Here is a 20,885-nt window from a genome sequence, read left to right as displayed (position 1 = left end):
TTAGGCAAAGACAATACATATGGCATGGCATAAAAACCATAACCCATAAAAGAAAAAATTAACAAACAGAATTTTACTTAAAAATTTTAAACTGTTCTTTGAAAGGCACTGTTAAAAGAATGAAAAGATAATCTACTCATGGAAGAAAATATTTGCAAATCATTTATCATACATCTGACAACTTGGATCCAGAATATGTAAAGACCTCTTTAAACTCAACAATAAAAAATAATTCAATTAAAAAAAAAACAAAAGATTAGAACATACAGTTCACTAAATATTGTATGGATATGAGAAATAAGTACATAAAAATGCAAACTGAAACCACAATGAGATGCCATTACATCTTATCAGAATGGGAGGGGGGGAGCCTGATAATACCAAATGGTGACAAGGATAAGGAGCAACTTGAATGCTCATGCATAGCTAGTGGAAATGCAAAATGGTACAATTTGCATTTGCAAATGGTATAAAAACAACTTGGCAGTTTTTAATAAAGGTAAAATAAACACTTACCATAAGACCCAGCAATCTCACCCCTAAATATGTGCTCAAGCAAAATGAAAACCATGTTCACACAAAAAAGCCTGTATGTGAATGTTTATAGTGGTTATGCTGGAGGTCCCCAAGACAATGCCCAGATTCAGTGATTCACTTGAAGAACTCACAGGACTCAGCATATAATTAGTTATACTTAGGATTAAGATTGCCTGGAGAAGGACATGGCAACCCACTCCAGTGTTCTTGCCTGGAGAATCCCAGGGACGGGGGAGCCTGGTGGGCTGCGGTCTATGGGGTCGCACAGAGTCGGACATGACTGAAGTGACTTAGCAGCAGCAGCAGCAGCAGGATTAAGATTTAATGCAGAGAAAGGAAACAAAGCAAAACCAGCAAAGGAAAAAGGCACATGGGGTAAAATTGGAAACCTGATGAAAACTTCCAGGAGTCCTCTCCCAGCAGGATGCATGCACTTAATCCTTCCATCAATGAATTTATGACAGTGTATGTGAAGTACTATCTACCAGTGAAACTTCCCTGACACAGGAGTACAAGGTTTTACTGGGGGCTGCTCATAGTCACAGTGGCTTATAGCATGTACCAAAATTCCATACTTCTTTAAGGAAAGAAGGTGTTTAGCATAGAGTTTAGGCACATAAATCACCCTCATCAGTTAGAGAATGGTGGGAACACTCTCAAAATCCAAGTTCCAGACAATAGCCAAGAGCCAATCTTGCAAATAGGCTTACTAGCAACAGCAATCTTAGGCCTGTTAACTCTTTGCTACACAGTAGCTTTATTTGTAACTGCCAAAGTTGGAAACAATCCAAATAGTCAATTACCTGGGAAATGGATAAACTGTAGTACATTTATACAATGGAATATTACTCAGCAATGAAAAGAAATGAACTAATGTTACCTACAACAACATGGATGAATATCAAATTCATGTTTGATAGCCAAGGGGCTTCCCAGGTGGCTGAGTGGTAAAGAATCCACCTGCCAATGAAGGAGACGCAGGAGACATGGGTTCAATCCCTGGGTCGGGAAATGGCAATCCACTCCAGTAATTCTTGCCTGGAAAATTCCATGGACAGAGGAGCCTGCTGGGTTACGGTCTATGGGATCGCAAAGAGTTGGACATGACTGACTGACTGAGCACATACACACACATAAAAGAAGTCAAATTCAAAAGGCAACATGCTATGGCATTCTGGAAAACACAAAATAGATCAGTGGTTGCTAAAGGGCTAAGACGGGGTGGGGGGGAAGTTTTAACACAAAGGGATAGCATGAATTTTTCAGGAATGATGGAACCATTCTGGATCTTGATTTTGGTGATGGTTGTAATGTTCTGTGCATTAAAACTCAAGAGATGTATAAAAGTGATTTTACCAACTTTTTTGGGTAAAAGTGATTTTTACTACATTTTAATTTAAATGTTTATAAAAGTAAAATATAGTTCCCTACATTAAACATGAATAAAATCAAAAGAAAGATGACAATGTTAATGTAAATAACACAAAAATAATTCCAGAGCAAGCAAAAAACTTCAAAACCCAGCATATTAATATAAAAACAGAACACAAGCAACAAGAAGAAAAATCTGCCAAAAAGATCTGCATCTTCAGATGAACTTAAAAAGAATATAAAATTAATTTACCAAATGCTGCTGCTAAGTTGCTTCAGTCGTGTCTGACTCTGTACAACCCCATAGACGGCAGCCCACCAGGCTCATGAACTGCAGCCTATCAGGCTCCTCCATCCATAGGATTTTCCAGGCAAGAGTACTGGAGTGGGGTGCCATTGCCTTCTCCAAATTTATCAAGTGCTTGGAGACAAAATGATAGAACAGAAGAATAAGATAAAAAGACTGAAGAGCTATGCAAGAAAAATAAAAGCTAAGATCCAATCAACAATCTCTTTGTATCTGAATTCAAGTTATCACTTGGGTATTGTTCATCTCTCTTTGTTGCTGTTAAAAATAGGATTAAAAAAAAATAGGATTTTTCTTACTATGATACTTTCTACCTGGCTCTGTATATGTAGCAGAGGCTCAGCAAAGTAAGGCCATGGGTCAATCCAGCTGCCTGCTTTGTAAATAAAGTTTTTTTTGAACACAGACATGTTCATTTCATTTACATATTTTCTATGGCAGCTTTCATGCTACAGGAGGAAATTTGGGTAGCTATAACAGAAGTTGTAAGATCTAAAATATTTATCATCTGGCCCTTATACAAAAAGTTAGCCAATCTCTAATATGTAAGAAAGCTATTTGTAATTTTGTGAGGTAAAATACATATCACATAATTTTACTCATTTTAAAGTGTACAATTTAGTGGCATTTAGTTCAATTCATAATGTTGCATAATCACTATCTTTCTTCTAGTTTCAAAGCGTTTTCGTCACCCCAAAAGGAACATTGTACCCATTAAGCAATCACTCTCCATTTCTCCCTTCCCTAATCCCTGGCTACCACTCATTTGCTTTCTGTTTCTATGGATTTATCTATTTTGAATATTGCATATGAATGAAATCATTTAATGTATGATCTTTTGTGTCTGACTTCTTTCATTTAGCATAATGTTTTAGACATTCATCCAGGACGTAGTTCCTTTTTATCCACTAAATAACACTCAATTGTATGGATATACTACATTTTGTTTACCCATCATCAGTTGATAGACATTCTGGTGACTGTGCACTGAGCTGCTATGGACATTCACAAAAAGTTTTTTGTTTCAATACCTGCTTTCAATTCTCCTGGTAGTCTAAGAGTGAAACTGCTTGGTCACATGGTATGAGTCATAACACAGCCATGAGAAATTCTGTTTACAACTTTCTGTGGAACTACCAAACAATTTTTACAGTGACCATATCATTTTACACTTCCAACCAACAATGTATGAGGGTTCAGATTTCTTCACATCCTCACCCATACTTATTTTCCTTTAAAAGAAGTTTTACAATAACTATCCTAGTGGGTGTAAAGTAAATTCACACTGTGGCTCTGCTTTGCATTCCCTAATGACTAACAGTGTTATTCACTCAGTCGTGTCTTTGCAACTCCAAGGACTGTAGCCTGCCAGGCTCCTCTGACCATTGAATTCTCCAGGCAAGAATACTGGAGTGAGTTGCCTTTCCCTTCACCAAGGGATCTTCCTGACCCAGGGATCAAACCCAGGTCTCCTTCATTGCACATAGATTCTTTGCTGTCTGAGCCACCAGAGAACAAACTGCCAACATCCGTTGGATCATAAAAAAAGGAGGAGAATTCCAGAAAAACACCTACTTCTGCTTCACTGACTACGCTAACACCTTGACTGTGTGGATCACAACAAATTGTGGAAAATTCTTAAAGAAATGGGAATACCAGACCACCTTACCTGACTCCTGAGAAACCTGTATGCAGGTCAAGAAGCAATAGTTAGAACTGGAAATGGAACAGTGGACTGGTTCCAAATTGGGAAAGGAGTACATCAAGGCTGTATATTGTCACTCTGCTTATTAAATTCCTATGCAGAGTACATCATGCGAAATGCTGGGCTGGATGAATCACAAACTGGAATCAAGACTGCCAGGAGAAATATCAATAACCTCAGATATGCAGATGATACCGCCCTTATGGCAGAAAGCAAAGAGGAACTAAAGAGCCTCTTGATGAAGGTGAAAGAGGAGAGTGAAAAAGCTGGCTTAAACTATTTACAATAGCTAGGACTTGGAAGCAACCTAGATGTCCATTGGCAGATGAATGAATAGGCAAGTTGTGATGTATATACACAATGGAATATTTACTCAGTTATAAAAAAGAATGCATTTGAGTCAGTTCTAATGAGATGGATGAAACTGGAGCCTATTATATACAGTGAAGTAAGTCAGAAAAAGAAACACCAATACAGTATATTAACACATATATATCCCTGGTAGCTCAGACAGTAAAGTGTCTGCCTACAATGCGGGAGACCTGGGTTCAATCCCTGGGTAGGGAAGATTCCCTGGAGAAGAAAATGGCAACCCACTACAGTATTCTTGCCTGGAAAATCCCATGGACTGAGGAGCCTGGTAGGCTATACAGTCCATGGGGTTGCAAAGAGTTGGACACAACTGAGTGACTTCATTTTCACGGGATTTAGAAAGATGGTAATGACAACCCTATATGCAAGACAGCAAAAGAGACAGAGATGTAAAGAACAGACTTTTGGACTATGTGGGAGAAGGAAAGGGTGGGACAATATGAAAGAACAGCAGTGAAACACGTGTATTACCATAAGTTAAATAGATGACCAGTGCAAATTCGATACATGAAGCAGGGCATGCAAAGCTGGTGCTCTGGGACAACCCAGAGGGATGGGGTGGGGAGGGAGGTGGGAGGGGGATTCAGAATGGTTCATATACACACATGGCTGATTCACATCAATGTGTGGCAAAAACCACCACAATATTGTAAAGTAATTTCCCTCCAATTAAAATAAATAAATCGATTTTAAAAAAACTGGCTTAAAACTCAACATTCAAAAAACTAAGATCATGGCATCCAGTCCCATCACTGCTTGGCAAACAGATGGGGAAATTCTGGGAGATAGTGAAGGACAGGGAAGCCTGGCAGACACGACTTAGTGACTGAAAGACAGAGAAGCAAAAATGTTAATACCCTGGAAGTCAACTGGAGGCTTTAGAGCATAGGAATGACCTAATCTGATTAAGGTTTTTTAAAACTACTACTCTGGCTTCCACTCAGAACAGACTGAGAAAGAAGGTATAAAGATGGAAGTAGAGAAGTTAGGAGGTTACTGCAGTAATCCTGCAAGAAACATTGGTGACCTGGAAAGTATGATGGCAGTGGAAGTGTGAAATTTGAATGAATATGGGATTTTGAAGGAAAAGCCATAATAATTTCAGAAAGACTAGAGACAGGGTTGTGAGTGGGAAAAAACTAATGAAGGTAAGATGGTTCTTAGGTTTTTGCAGAGGAATGAGGTGAATGTTGCCATATGTGACGCAGAGAAACCACGGAAGGTGGTAGAGAGGGAGGCAAAATTAAGTTTAAGATGCTTATTTGAAATCTGAGTAAAACTACTGGATACCTAGGTCTGTAATTCAAGATAGAGGTCAGGGTAGGACATGCATGAAGTATTCAAGCATATGACTAGGTTAAATCACCTAAGGAGGAAATGAAGATAAAGAAGAGAGAGAATTGAGACCTAGAATTTCACTCCACATCAAAAGCTGTCAAAATAATGTATATTTATGCTATTTTTTTATACTTGTCTTTTTCAAAGACAATGATATCAGATAAGAGGGCTTTTATTTTTTAGTACCTCCCTCTTCATATTAGGATAATCTTAGCACAGAAGAGAGACAACCCTGGTAGAGGGGAGGAGGGATTAGGATAGAGGTGGTGAAGGGTGATATGTGGGAGGGAGGAGGAAGGGAAATACTGGTTTGAGAGAGGAGGAGTTCCAGATATTTCAGAATATTTCTACAGAAGTCCTATTTAACATCCTATATTCTAATTATTTGTCCTTGAGTGGTATGAAAGTTTCTTTATGGGAAAAAATTATGACCTTCATCTTTGTGCCCTGCCAGTTCAGTTCAGTTCAGTCGCTCAGTCGTGCCCGACTCTTTGCAACCCCATGAATCGCAGCACGCCAGGCCTCCCTGACCAATTCCCGGAGTCACTCAGACTCACGTCCATCGAGTCAGTGATGCCATCCAGCCATCTCATCCTCTGTTGTCCCCTTCTCCTCCTGCCCCCAATCCCTACCAGCATCAGAGTCTTTTCCAATGAGTCAACTCTTCGCATGAGGTGGCCAAAGTACTGGAGTTTCAGCTTTAGCATCATGCCCTGCCAAGTACCTGGCAAATAACAATCTTTTAATGAACATTACTGATGACTATAAAGGAGTGACTTACTCACAGTCAGTCCAACTGCTACTTAATAGGAAAGGAGGGACTAGTATCTAGGTTTTAGGACAGCCAGATGTTCTAAACTCACTTCAGTCTGTCATTCAAAGGACTACACATTCAGACAGTCCACTACTCATCCTATCTATGTATTTTATTTTCTCTTTATCATCCTGTCTGGACTATAAGTCTGGTGATTTCACTGCCTTGACTTAAATCTAATGATCTACCCAAAGTTCACTTTGCCTCAGCCTGTCCAGAACCTGTGCATCCAGCCTGTCTTCACTTCAGTTCAGTCACTCAGTAGTGTCCAACTCTTTGCAACCCCATGAATTGCAGCACGCCAGGCCTCCCTGTCCATCACCAACTCTCGGAGTTCACTCAAACTCATGTCCATCGAGTCAGTGATGCCATCCAGCCATCTCATCCTCTGTCGTCCCCTTTTCCTCCTGCCCTCAATCCCCCCCCAGCATCAGAGTCTTTTCCAATGAGTCAACTCTTCGCATGAGGTGGCCAAAGTACTGGAGTTTCAGCTTTAGCATCATTCCTTCCAAAAAATACGCAGGGCTTCAGCTTGTCTTACTTCTCCCATAAAAACTCTCTCCACCAGTCCCTCAAATATCACCATCCTCCCATACACCAGCCAGACACACACATACACACTTTCTGTAACATCCTACACAGTCTGATATCTGTCCTTACAACTACATTAAAGCTGCTTTCTCCAAGTCTACCAAAGGCCTTTGTAACAGTTAAAATATAATTTGCAAAATGGTCAAATCGTGACTCTCATTATTCAGTCACTCAGTTGTGTCCGACTCTTTGCAACCCCATGGACTGTAGCACGCCAGGCTTCCCTCTCCTTCACCATCTCCTGGAGCTTGCTCAAACTCATGACCCTCCCTTGAGTCAGTGATGCCATCCAACCATCGCATCCTCATCGTCCCCTTCTCCTCCTGCCCTCAATCTTTCCCTGCACCAGGGTCTTTTCTAATCAATCAGCTCTTTGCATCAGGTGGCCAAAGTACTGGAGCTTCAGCATCACATCTTCCAATAAATATCCAGGATTGATTTCCATTAGGATTGACTGGTTTAATCTCCTTGGAGTAGACTCTCATACAGACATGAAATGAATATAAGAAAGGTTTTATTTAACTCATTAATAAATGAAGCAACCAGTAAGTTGTTAAATCTGGTTCAAATGAGAATCTGACTCTCAGAGGTTTATATTGCCCAGTCTATGAAATTCATTTGCATGGCATGAACAGGAATAACTGCACTGGTACGGGTAGGAAATGTTTGTTCCATTATTGGTTTTCTACAACTTAACTTTAGCCCCTTTTTGCAGAGTTGTAAAACAGTCTAGTCAACCAAGGACAAAAATACATATCTCTAAATCAAAGTAATATAATTCTTAGAGGGCCCTCTAGGTCCTAGAGAGTCCAATGCCCATTCAGATACACAGTTATCTAGGGCATTCAGATACACAGTAATTTCTTCTGCCCATTTTCAAGTCTTTGACAAATTTTTCTTGCGTAACTGTCAAAACTCATTCTAACCTGCCTTCTTTAGCACAATGAAGGAAAATTCTTACCACCTTTGGTTTCCATGATACATCATTCTCCTGACTTCTCTGATTTTCTTGTCTCACCAGTTCCTATTCATCTTAAATATAGCATTCTTCAAGGTACTGATGGGTCTGATTCTATCCAGTATCATCAGTTATGCTTAACCTGTTAATTGTATAGGAATTATTCCCATGACCACAGCTCTAACGTCTGTGATCCCCAAAGTTGAACTTCTATTTTCTCCATTTCCCATGCCGGTACCTTAGCAGCACATCAAATTCATCATGAGCTTAGGTGATACATATTTAGACAGATCATCTAAACATGATATATGCCTGTGTTCTCTAACTTAATTAATGTCTAATTGTCAAAGAGGCATATAACATGAGAATCTTATATTCTACTCTCTGCCTCACACTCCACTATGAAAACTGCCTTTTACAGACAGTAACCTAAACTATTTATTGCAACTCTACAGTTACTCTCTTGCAACCTTCCCCTTCCTTACAGCCCTTTCCCTAATTCAATTCTGTATTATCTTTCAACTGAACTGCTGATAAAGCTTCCACACTGTTTTTGGGTCTCTTTCCTCCATCATTCACTCAGATGCTAAAGTTATATTTTCCTAAACGGAGTCAAAGTTTTTCTGACTTGGTCCTACTTTCTGATCTGAGTTTTCATATAATAGACCTCTATTGTTTTAGGGCATCCACCTACTTCCTACTTATTCTACTTCAGCTCAGTCAAGCTGAGGCATACAACTTCAGCTATCAGGTTCACAATGATTGATTCAAATTGGCCCAAACAGAGCCACTGAAGTGCCACAGACTTTTGCTGTCACTTTGGGGACAGATGCAAATGCTTTTTTACTCTGTATCTACTATTGTTATTGCTATATTTTACCACCAGAGGACAGACTGCCTGAAAAGCTAATGTAGAATAAGTAAAATTTGGAGATGCTGAGACTTCAGCCCTTCTGAGCCCTAGCATCAAGCCATGTCTGAAGCCAATTTCCCTTGGATCATTCAATTACACTTGGCAATAAACCCTCTTTCTGCTTAAGCCCATCTGAGTAAGGCAACCATCTAAAGCATTGAACCAAAAGAATACGAAATAACACCTATCTTTTTATGCACCCATATGATTCAGTTACATCAACCTTCTCACCAGTATCAAGATATAGAACCTTCCCTTATGTTATTTCCTCAGTCTGGAGTTCCCGTCCCTCTTTCCTCTGTGTAATAAGATCCATCTCCTACTTCAAGGCTTCAAATGCCTCAGTGAAGCAATCCCTAGAGGCTGGGAAATGAAGCAGAAGACCAGATTACGCAGAGATTTTAAACCATGCTATGGCTTTTTCAACCTTTGTGTGTGCTTAGTCACTTAGTCGTGTCTGACTCTTTGCGACCCCATGGACTGTAGCCCACCAGGCTCCTCCATTCTTGAGATTCTCCAGGAAAGAATAGTAGAGTGAGTTGCCATGTCCTCCTCCAGGTGATCTTCCCAACCCAGGGATCAAACCCAGGTCTCCCGCATTGTAGGCAGATTCTTTATCAGCTGAGCTACTAGGGAAGCCCCATTTGAACCTTTATGTAAGGGTAAATAAATGTCATCGAAGGTTTAAAATTAGTAAAGGACATGATCATATTAGCAATTTTAAGTTTACTCTGGTTGCTGTGTAAAGGAGGAATCAGAGAAGAGCAAACAATAATTTATAAACTATGAAAAATCTATGCAAAAAGATAATAGTATAGACTAAAGTGGCAATGGAGACAGAAAAATGTATTTCTGTGATTATTTCTGAATATATCCCTCCTACGTTGTAAACACCCTGAAGACAGAGAATTTATCTGTTGACTACCATTTTATCCAGATAAATTAGCAAAGATATTGGCATACAGTGAAAATGAAAGTCACTCAGTCGTGTCTGACTCTTTGCAATCCCATGGACTATACAGTCCATAGAATTCTCCAGGCTAGAATACTGGAGTGGGTAGCCATTCCCTTCTCCAGGGGATCTTCCCAATATAGGGACTGAACCCAGGTCTCCTGCATTGCAGGCAGATTCTTTACCAGCTGAGCCAGAGAAGCGCAAGAATACTGGAGTGGGTAGCCTATCCCTTCTCTAGCAGATCTTCCCAACCCAGGAATCGAACCAGGGCCTTCTGCATTGCAGGCAGGTTCCTTACCAACTGAGCTACCAGAGAAGCCTGGCACACAGTAGGAACACACATTTATTTGTTGAATAAATTAATACACAATTCAGTTCAGTTCAGTTACTCAGTCGTGTCCGACTCTTTGCAACCCCATGAATTGCAGCATGCCAGGCCTCCCTGTCCATCACCAACACCTGGAGTTCACTCAGACTCACGTTCATCGAGTCAGTGATGCCATCCAGCCATCTCATCCTCTGTCGTCCCTTTCTCCTCCTGCCCCCAATTCCTCCCAGCATCAGAGTCTTTTCCAATGAGTTAACTCTTTGCATGAGGTGGTCAAAGTACTGGAGTTTCAGCTTTAGCATCATTCCTTCCAAAGAAATCCAAGGGGTGATCTTAAGAATGGACTGGTTGGATCTCCTTGCAGTCCAAGGGACTCTCAAGAGTCTTCTCCAACACCACAGCTCAAAAGCATCAATTCTTGGGTGCTCAGCCTTCTTCATAGTCCAACTCTCACATCCATACACGACCACAGGAAAAACCATAGCCTTGACTAGACAGACCTTTGTTGGCAAAGTAATGTCTCTGCTTTTGAATATGCTATCTATATTGGTCATAACTTTCCTTCCAAGGAGTAAGCGTCTTTTAATGTAATGGCTGAAATCACCATCTGCAGTGATTTTGGAGCCCCCCAAAATAAAGTCTGACACTGTTTCCACATCTATTTCCCATGAAGTGGTGGGATCAGATGCCATGATCTTCGTTTTCTGAATGTTGAGCTTTAAGCCAACTTTTTCACTCTCCACTTTCACTTTCATCAAGAGGCTTTTTAGTTTCTCTTCACTTTCTTCCATAAGGGTGGTGTCATCTGCATATCTAAGGTTACTGATATTTCCTCTGGCAATATAAACTGTATGAGCAACTAGTCAAATGGCAATGTTATTTACGAAGATAGGAAACACAAGAAAAGTCAGTTTGGGATTTTTGTTTTTGAGAAAGAGGTAAGGGAAAAGATGAACTTGGTTTTCAGCAAATTGAGTTTAGGGTAATAAACCAAGATTCAAATATGGAGGAAATATTATATTGGATACATATCTGGGGATCAGGTGAGAGATCTGGGCTGAGGATACTAATTTGTGAATTCTGAGCATATAGATGGTAACCGACTTTATGAAGAGAGAAGATTACCTCAAAATGATGAAAAGAGGGTAGAGACTACAGATTTAAGGAGCACTTAAGGGTTGAAAAGAGAGAAATGGAAGTAAAGGAAGGTCGCTAACAACTCTGGCAGAAAAATAAACACAGGAGAGTCCTCTAACCAAAGCAGAAGGAAGAACAGGATGGTATGGTCAAATGTGTCAAAAATTTAAAAGTCCAGGAATGAAGTTTTAAAGTATCCTTTGAATGAAAACAGTTTTGGTGAAGGTGGGAGTGAAACCAAGTTTAGAGTGGGTTCAAGGTAGAGCAGGAGATAAAGATATGGAGTCAGCCAGTATTAGACCCATGTTTGTGTTAGACATTCTTGTTCAGGAAGTGTGGCTATAAAGGAATTGAGAAATAAAGCTTCAGGGGAGGAATGTCAAGGGTAGGTTTTGTTTCTGTTTGTTTTTTTGTTATTATTTCTTTATCTTTTTGTAGAATTGGTTTTAAGCATGTTTAAATGTTGTTTGGAAAAAAAAAATAATAAATAAATGTTGTTTGGAAGCAACTTAAAAAGAGGACAGTGTTAAATACAAGGTGAAACAGAATAATCAAAAATGAGCTTCATGATGTATACATATATCAAAATATCATATTGTATATCTTATATATATACAGTTTCAAATTTGTCAATTATACTGAGTTGGCCAAAGTTCATTTGGGTTCTTCTGCATGTCAATAATATGGCTAAAAAAATAAGAGTGAAGTTTATAAAATAGAGTACAGATAAAGAAATTGGGATTTTTAAGGCATTTACTTTATTTTATACAATTTTTTAAAGGTTACACTCCATTTACAATCATTATAAAATACTATTTTCTCCATGTTGTACAATACATCCTCACAGTGTACCTTACACTCAATAGTTGTTACCTCCTCCTCTCCCTAGTAAACACTAGTAAAAAACTAGTAAATACTACTTTGTTATCTACATCTGTGATTCTGTTTATTTTTTGTTATATTCACTACTGTTGTATTTTTTAGATTCCATATATAACTGGTATCATATAGAATTTCTTTCTGTCTGACATTTCATTTAATGTAATACCCTCCAAGTCTGTCTATGTTATTGCAAACACCAAATTTTCTGAATTTTTAATGGCTGAATAGTATTCAATTTTGTGTGTGTGTATATACACACCACATACCACATCTTCTTTATCCATTTTTATCTATTTAGCTGCTGATTAACAGTTAGGTTGCTTCCATATTTTGGCAACTGTAAACAGTGTTGCTATGAGCACTAGATTCATGTAACTTTTCAAATTAGAAGATCCTAAAGACACTACCAGAAAACTGCTAGAGCTGATCAAAGAATAGGATAAAAATTGCAGGATACAAAATTCATGCATAATAATCTATTGCATTTTCATATACTGACAACAAAAGAGCAGAAAGAGAAATTAAAAAAGCAATCAAATTTACTATTGCATCAAAAATAATAAAATACCCAGGAATAAACTGACTTAAGGGGGCAAAAGACATGTACTCCAAAAACTATAAGATGCTGATGAAAGAAATCAAAGATGACACCAACAGATGGAAAGATTTACTGTATCCTTGGGTTGAAACAATCAACACTGTCAAAACAAGTATATTACCCAAGGCACTCTACAGATTCAGTGCAATCCCTATCAAATTACTAATAGCATTTATCACAGAACTAGAATAAAAATTTTTACATTTGTATGGAAACAAAAAGACCGTGAAGTACATCTGTTTGTGTCATCAAAACTATGTTGAATAAGGGTAGTGAGAGTGGACATACTTGTTTTGTTCCTAGTCTTAGAGGAAAAGCAGCTTTTTACCACTGAGTATGCTAGAAGGACAGGGAGGCCTGACGTGCTGCAGTCCATGGGGTTGCAAAGAATCAGACACGACTGGGCAACTGAACAACAACAACATGCTATCTGTGAGTCTGTTATATATGGCCTTTAGTATGTTGAGGTATTTTCCTTCTATGCCCACTTTCTGGGGGATTTTATTATAAATGGATGTTGAATTTTATCAAAAGCTTTTTCTACATCTTCTGAGATGATCATATGGTTTTTATTCTTCAATTTGTTGATGTGGTGTATCAAACTGATTGATTTGTGGATATTGAAAAATCTATTCATCCCTGGATAGATTCCACTTGATCATGGTGTATGATCCTTTTAATGTTTTGTTGGATTCAGTTTAATAGTCTTTTGTTGATGATTTTTCCATCCATGTTCATCAGTGATATTGGCCTGTAATTTTCTTTTTTGGGGGGTGGTGCCTTTTTCTGATTGATATTAGGGTGATGGTGGCTTCACAGAATGATTTTGGAAGTGTTTCTTCCAGATTTTTGGATTTGTTTCAGAAAGATAAGTGTTAACTCTTCTCTGAATGTTGGACAGAATTTGCCTGTGAAGCCAACTGGTCCTTGACTTTTGTTTATTGGGAGTTATTTAATCAATGACTGAATTTCAGTACTTATAACTCGTTCTGCTGTACTTTCTATTTCTTCCTGGTTCAGTCTTGGGAGATTCGCACCTTACTAAGAATTTGCTAATTTCTTCTAGGCTGTTCATTTTATTGGCACACAGTTGCTTGTAGTAATCTCTTACAGTCTTTTGTACTTTTGTGGTGTAATGTCTTCTTTTTCATTTCTAACTTTACTGATTTGCACCCTCTCCCTTTTTTTCTTGATGAGTCTGGTTTGTTGTTGCTGTTTAGTCGTTCAGTTGTGTCCAGCTCTTTGCAACCCATGGACTGCAACACACCAGGCTTGCTCAAACTTGTGTCCATTGAGTTGGTGATACCACCCAACCATCTCATCCTCTGTCACTTCCCTTCTCCTCCAGCCCCCAATCTTTCCCAGCATCAGGGTCAGCTCTTCATGTCATATAGCTAAAGTATTGGAGCTTCAGCTTCAGCATCAGTCCTTCTAATGAATAGTCAGGGTTGATTTCCTTTAGGATTGACTGCTTGATCTCCTTGCAGTCCAAGGGATTCTGAAGAGTCTTCTCCAGCACCACAATTTGAAAGCATCAATTCTTCAGCACTCAGCCTTCTTTATGGTCCAAATCTCACACCTGTACATGCCTACTGAAAGACCCATAGCTTTGACTATACGGACCTCTGTCAGCAAAGTGATGTCTCTGCTTTTTAATATACTGTGAGTCTGGCTAAATGTTTGTTAATTTTGTTTATCTTTTCAACGTACTATCTTTTAGTTTCATTGATCTTTTCTATTGTTTTCTTGGTCTCTATTTCATTTATTTCTGATCTTTATGATTTTATTATTTCTGCTAACTTTGGGTTTTGCTTGTTCTTTCTCTAGTTGCTTTAGAAAGTACCCTTTTTAAATGAAATTACAGCAACATCAAAAGATAATTTTGTTAATTTTCTTTTATGCAAAATAGATTTTTAAAATTTGTTTTTGTGTTAAATCCAAAAATCTAGGAAATTGTGTTAATTAAAGGAAATGATACAAAGGAAAGAAGACCAAAACCCACAAGATAGCCTGAATGCCAAGTTAAGGTGTTTGCACCTTATTCTGTGGTCAATAAGTGAGGTAGCAAAGTTGTTTAAACATAAAACTATTGACTCCAGGATGTCATTTCATCAACAAACAGTAACTGAGTTACCACTATATGAAAGCACTGAATCTGATGCTGAGAGAAAAGTCTAAAACTCTGTCCCTCCTTTTTATATAGTCATCAGTGGAAGAAAGTCTGTCTCTATTCATTATTTATATCTTTACCTATCTATTACTCATCAAGGGCAATATTTAGTAGTGAAAAAAAATCCTTTTTAAAAAGGAAAATATGGGATTCCCCTCAGTTCAGTTCAGGCGCTCAGTCGTGTCTGACTCCATCAACTGCAGCATGCCAGGCCTCCCTGTCCATCACCAACTCCCAAAGTTTACCCAAACTCGTGTCCATTGAGTCGGTGATGCCACCCAACCATCTCATCCTCCGTCATCCCCTTCTCTTCAAGCCTTCAATCTTTCCCAGCATCAGGGTCTTTTCCAATGAGTCAGTTCTTCACATCAGGTGGCCAAAGGTGTTGGAGTTTCAGCTTCAACATCAGTCCTTCCGATGAATATTCAGAACTGATTTCCTTTAGGATGGACTGGTTGGATCTCCTTGCTATCCAAGGGATTCCTATACTTATCAGTTTTATTTCACTCTATTCAGCAATATGAGTTGCTGGGTGTACAAAGTTAAGTAATACACAACCCCTAATTTACAGGACTCAATAGATTAGATGTCATAAACTTATGAAGTACTCTAGAAGAAACTGACTGTAGGCATTTAAGTAGATACTATTTACCTAAGACTTTCAATTTAAGAGTAAACAGCAAATAAGCACTTCCTAGTACCACTTACATTTTAAGCATTTTACATCTTTTAACTAATTTAATTCTCCTAACAATATTATGAAGAGAGACTTACTACTATATTATTGTTAAGATATGAATAGATTAGAATATATAACAGTATTATCTTTTTCCAGAATCAATGATGACACCAATTCTGCTAATGAAAATGTTTTATATACAGTTGCTGTATTATTTCCATGAGAACACAAATATCCTGTAATTTCTCTCATCTTAAAAAAAAAATCTTTTCTTGAGTTCACCTTCTTCTACACCATTTCTCTGATCCCCCCTCAATGGAAAACTTAAAAGAGCTATCTATGTGAGTTATGCCCACCTTCTCTCCTCTCAGCCTCTCTCAAGCCAGTCGAAAAAGGCTTTTGACCCTGACACTACTGAAACCACTTTAGTCAAGATTATGATTTCAAAATGCTAAATATGATTTTCAATTTTCAGTCCTCATCTCACATGATGAGCAACTTGACAAAGGTCAAACATTTTCTTTGAGCCACTCTCCTTTACTTGGCTTCTATGACACCATTATCTTCAGGTTTTCTTATCTTACCAGATGTTTTTTCTCAAACTCCTATGCTACTTCTTCTACAGGTTCACAATTTAAACACATTCAAGTACCCAGGGCTCAGTTCTTTTCTATCTACACAAATTTACATAATGTTTTCATATAGTCTCACGGCTCTATTAGAATGTAGCTTCAACACAGCAGAGATTTTTTAGCTATTCTGTTTAAATGCCCTGCACCTAAAAGTGTCTAGCACATAGTAGATGCATACCATATATTTGGTCAATGAATGAATGGATTAATAGTTTTAAATGTTACCTATAAAGTGATGAATCTCTAATTTATGCCTCCTGCCAGGATCTCTAACCTTAACTCTAGACCTATCTATCTGTTATCTCCACTTGGATGTGTAATAAATATCTCATACTAACCAAGTTCAAAAGAAAACTCAAATCACCCTCTCAATGGCTTCTTCAACTGACCACTTAGCAAAGATCAGTTTCACCCTTCTAGTTTCTCAAATTTTGAAACTATTCCTAATTCCTTCTCTTTCTCTCACACCAGATCTGTCAATAAATACTGTGAATTCCACCTTCAAAATATACTCAGCACTTGACTTCTTCTCCCTATGTCCACCATAATCACTATGGTCCAAGTCATTATCATATCTCACCTGGATGAATGCAATTGACTCCTAACCTGTCTTATTGCTTCCTGTCCACCTCCACCCCACAATTTTGGTCTGTTCTCAGAACCACAGCCAGAGAAGTTTAAAAAAAAAAACCTTCAGTCAAATCACATCACTTTTCTGCTCATAATCTTAAAATTATTCCCATTTTCGTCTGAGTAAAGGCCCAAATCTTGACAACTGCCTATAAAGCTCTACTCAGTCTGGCCCTATTACATCTCTGACCTCATACACTACCATTCTTCTCACTCTGTTCCAGTCACATTGGTTTCTTCTGCTGCTCCTTCTAAAGGTTAAGCATATTCCACCTCAGGCCCTTTTTCTTAGAGTTCCTTCTCCCTGGAATGCTTTTCCCTAGATATTTGTAATCTATTTCTTTCATTATCTTGCTCAACTGTCCCTTTCTCTGAGTTTTTCCTGCTTCCCTGGTGGCTCAGAGGTTAAAGCGTCTGCCTCCAATGTGGGAGACCCGGGTTTGATCCCTGGGTTGGTAAGATCCCCTGGGGAAGGAAATGGTAACCCACTGCAGTATTCTTGCCTGGAGAAGCCCATGGACAGAGGAGCCTGGTAGGCTACAGTCCACGGGGTCACAAAGAGTCAGACACGACTAAGTGACTTCACTTCACTTCACTTCACTTCATATTTTAAACTCCCGATTCCAATCCCACTCCCTTGTACACAAAAAGCTGTATTTCCGCACATCATTTATCATCACTACATTACTACCTACTTTCTGGGACATGTGCTAGAAAAGGACAAGAATTTCTATTTGTTTCATTCATTACTGTATCCCTGGTGTCTAAAGCTGTGGCTGGTATACAGTTTAAAGCTGTGGCTGTGAGTGATAATGAGTGAAATCGCTCAGTCGTGTCAGGCTCTTCGCGACCCCAAAAACTATACAGTCCATGGATTTCTCCAGGCCATTATACTGGAGTGGGTAGCCTTTCCCCTTGCCAGGGTATCTTCTCAACCCAGGGATAGAACCCAGGTCTCCCGCTTTGCAGGGGGATTTTGTACCAGATGAGCCACAAGGGAAGCCCTGCTATACAGTAGGTGATCAATACTCTGTTGAAAAAATGCTTTCATTTCCACCACGGGGCCTAATAATCATCTGGCCTGGCATTTCAGGAAAAGATCATAAAGCTTCTCTAAGATTTCTTCCTGCGCTCTAAATCCTGGAAGGATTATACTTTGCCTAGAAAGAAAAACTGTGCTTTGTCTAGCCAACCACAAGGAGGAGTTGAGAGGAAGAGCTGAGCAAAGAAATGTTTCCCTTGCTTTTTCTCTGGCAACCTCAAGGTGGAAGAAAACTAGATTTGGAGGGGACTCTACTGAATGAATGATTTTCTCCATACTGAGTTAACACACAAACGTAAACAGTAAAGACCGCAATCCCAAATGCCACAGAGGCCAAGGAAATCAACACACGGGCCACTGAGAACTGGAAGGGTGTTTCTTTAACTCCACCACTAAGAATTCTCCATAAATCCAGGGAAAGAACTCCTACGAGCGCAGAGACACGTAACTCACACCTGAAGGCCAAGGTGTTTCTGGCTGCCGGAACTCTCTCGCCTCAGTATTAAGTCCGTTCTATTTAATGCTTAGAGCACCTGCAATAATTAAAACAGTACGGGCAAGGCGGTGCAAGAGTTCAATTCTCAGGTCTGGCTGATGGCATGTAAAGTCTTGATTCATTAAAACAGCGAAATCAATTTCCCACAGGATTTTGACTCACCGCCACCTGTTGATCCCCACGTTGGAGGAGCCGGCGAACCAGGGGTCGAGGATGTAGACGCAGCGGATGGTGTCGGCGCCCTGGATGCACTCCTTCAGGGCGGGGTTGTCGTGAAGCCTGAGCCCCTTTCGGAACCAGTGCACGGCGTTCACCCCCATCCCGGGGGCGAGGGAGGGGAGCGCGGTGCAGCGCAGCCGAGCTCCTCCGCCGAGAAATTCAGGGTAGGAGGGTCCAGCTCATAACCGACACCTCCGAACGCAGGAGAATCGCCGCACCCAAGGAGTGAGGAAAGCAGAGGAGGGGAAGGAAAAGATGAGTCCGAGGAGGGGACTGGAGAGGGAGAGGGCGCTGGCGGCGCAGCTGGAAGATGAATGGAGGTTGCCCAGTCAGCGGAGTCCCCGTGTGACGCCCTTTAGGAGCCGGCACCCGCCGCCAACGACTGGAAAAGACGCATAACTTCGAGGTCCCCGGACCTCCGGAGGCTGACCAAGTTCCACAAGCCCGAGATTCCACCAGGGCCCGCGCCGGCGCGGGCAGCCCCAAGAGGTTCTCTGCACGGAAACCTCGCCCACCGAGGCGGCCCCTGAGGAGCAGACGGCCACGCCTGAGGCGAGCCACCGACAAGGATGAGAGAGAATTCAGTCACTGTCGGCCACGCTGCCTCTCGGCCCGGGTACGAGAAGTGAGGACAGAGCACGCAAGGAGGTGGTCGAGGCCGCTGGACCGCTGCCGGCCGGTGACCCGTCCCGAGGCTGCCCGGGTGACTCCGCCGCCACCGCCGCGTCAGCGGCTTCAGCCCCGCCTTCGGCTCCTCATTGGAGGGCGCATTCCCCACGTGACCACCGGCACCTCACGTTTCTGAAGTGTGTTTACTACAGCCGCTCCGACTGGGGAATCAGCTTGCATTTCAGTCGCTTCTAGGAGGCGGCAGCTGCTCCATGTCAAATCCATTGGTCCTCTCCCAGACGCTGGACACTTTGCCTCTGTCCCTTTTCATGGCCAACAAATCGCGGTTGCCTGAAAGCGCCCAGAGTGAGCCGAGGCCCCATGTGAGGGAAGGCTTAGCCCCGCCCTCGGGGGCTGTGAACGTCCACCATTGGCTGAGACTCGCTGAGACCCGGATGAGCACGGGGATGCGGGGAGCTCGCGAGCGCGCGCTCTGCCCGTGAGGGCGCGCGTGCGCTCTTGCTGCGTTTCGGAGTCAAGGAGGGCGGGGCCAGCGAACCCGAGAGCACTCGGGGATTCCTCCCGCGGGGTTAGCGGAAGGCGTGGAGACATCACGATATCTTCCAGGAGTCGGAGGGGGAATCCGGCGGGGAATGAGTGAGGGCAGGATGGAGTGGAAAGAGCAGAGTAGGAGGCTCCACATCGACTTAGAGCCCAAAACATGCGTTTCCATCCAGCTTTAGCTGGAGAAACCAACCCTACTTTGGAGTGTATAGAGCTGGCTCCCTTCTCATTCTTGTGGCCCTAGCGGTACTGGATCTTTGTATGAGCTCTGGAGAAGAGGATTAATTCGGAGGGTGGTGCCAGGCATCCCTGAAATTCCTTAATACTATCTCTGTTGTCAACATGTCAGCCTTCCTTTCTTACACCTAGTGCGGTTTACAGGGCTTTTTGCGATGGGGACTTTGCCTACCCCTCTAAGGACAATGAACTTCAGGCCTTGCTGTTCTTGGTTTAGTCACTAAGTCGTGTCCGACTCTTGCGACCCCATGGACTGTAGCCTGCCAGGCTCCTCTGTTCATGGGATTCTCCAGGCAAGGAGTGGGTTACCATTTCCTTCTCCAGGGGATCTTTTCCACCCAGGAATCGAACCTGGGTCTCCTGCATTGCAGGCAGGTTCTTTAGGGACTGAACTACAAGGGAATCGCTGTTCCTTAGGCATGCAATAACTTTATATTCATTCAACAATCACTTATTGAATGAAACTGGCACTATTCAAAGTACTGGAGGTACACAGAGAGAGGAAGAAAAAGCCCTCTTCAAGTTCACTATGTGTCTCCTAACCTTTGTACATACAATTTTTCGCTCTGTAAATGCTGTTTAGAATCTGCAGCTCACTACAACACCTTTGAGCTGCTGCTGCTGCTGCTAAGTATCTTCAGTCGTGTCCGACTCTGTGCGACCCCATAGACGGCAGCCCACCAGGCTCCCCTGTCCCTGGGATTCTCCAGGCAAGAACACTGGAGTGGGTTGCCATTGCCTTCTCCAATGCATGAAAGTGAAGAGTGAAAGTGAAGTCGCTCAGTTGTTTCCGACCCTCAG

At 41.1% G+C, this 20,885-nt stretch overlaps 1 protein-coding gene across 4 annotated transcripts in view; it reads right to left on the bottom strand.

Annotated features, from left to right (window-relative positions):
* CRY1 (cryptochrome circadian regulator 1) overlaps window positions 1-19,386 on the bottom strand; it is a 95,730-nt gene extending 76,344 nt beyond the window's left edge. For 2 of the 4 annotated variants that reach the window (XM_070370214.1, XM_005893693.2), the window contains exon 1: window positions 18,618-19,382. In XM_070370214.1, the coding sequence (XP_070226315.1) occupies window positions 18,618-18,775 (158 nt within the window). In that variant the 5' untranslated portion in view covers window positions 18,776-19,382. Of the gene's footprint in view, window positions 1-18,617 lie in introns of all 4 variants that reach the window. The other 2 variants (XM_070370215.1, XM_005893692.3) reach the window with 2 other exon arrangements.
* Window positions 19,387-20,885: the final 1,499 nt, after the last annotated feature.

Source organism: Bos mutus, chromosome 5 (assembly GCF_027580195.1).
Source record: "Bos mutus isolate GX-2022 chromosome 5, NWIPB_WYAK_1.1, whole genome shotgun sequence".
Classification (NCBI taxonomy): Eukaryota; Metazoa; Chordata; class Mammalia; order Artiodactyla; family Bovidae; genus Bos; species Bos mutus.
This window is presented reverse-complemented; position numbering and strand designations above follow the sequence as displayed.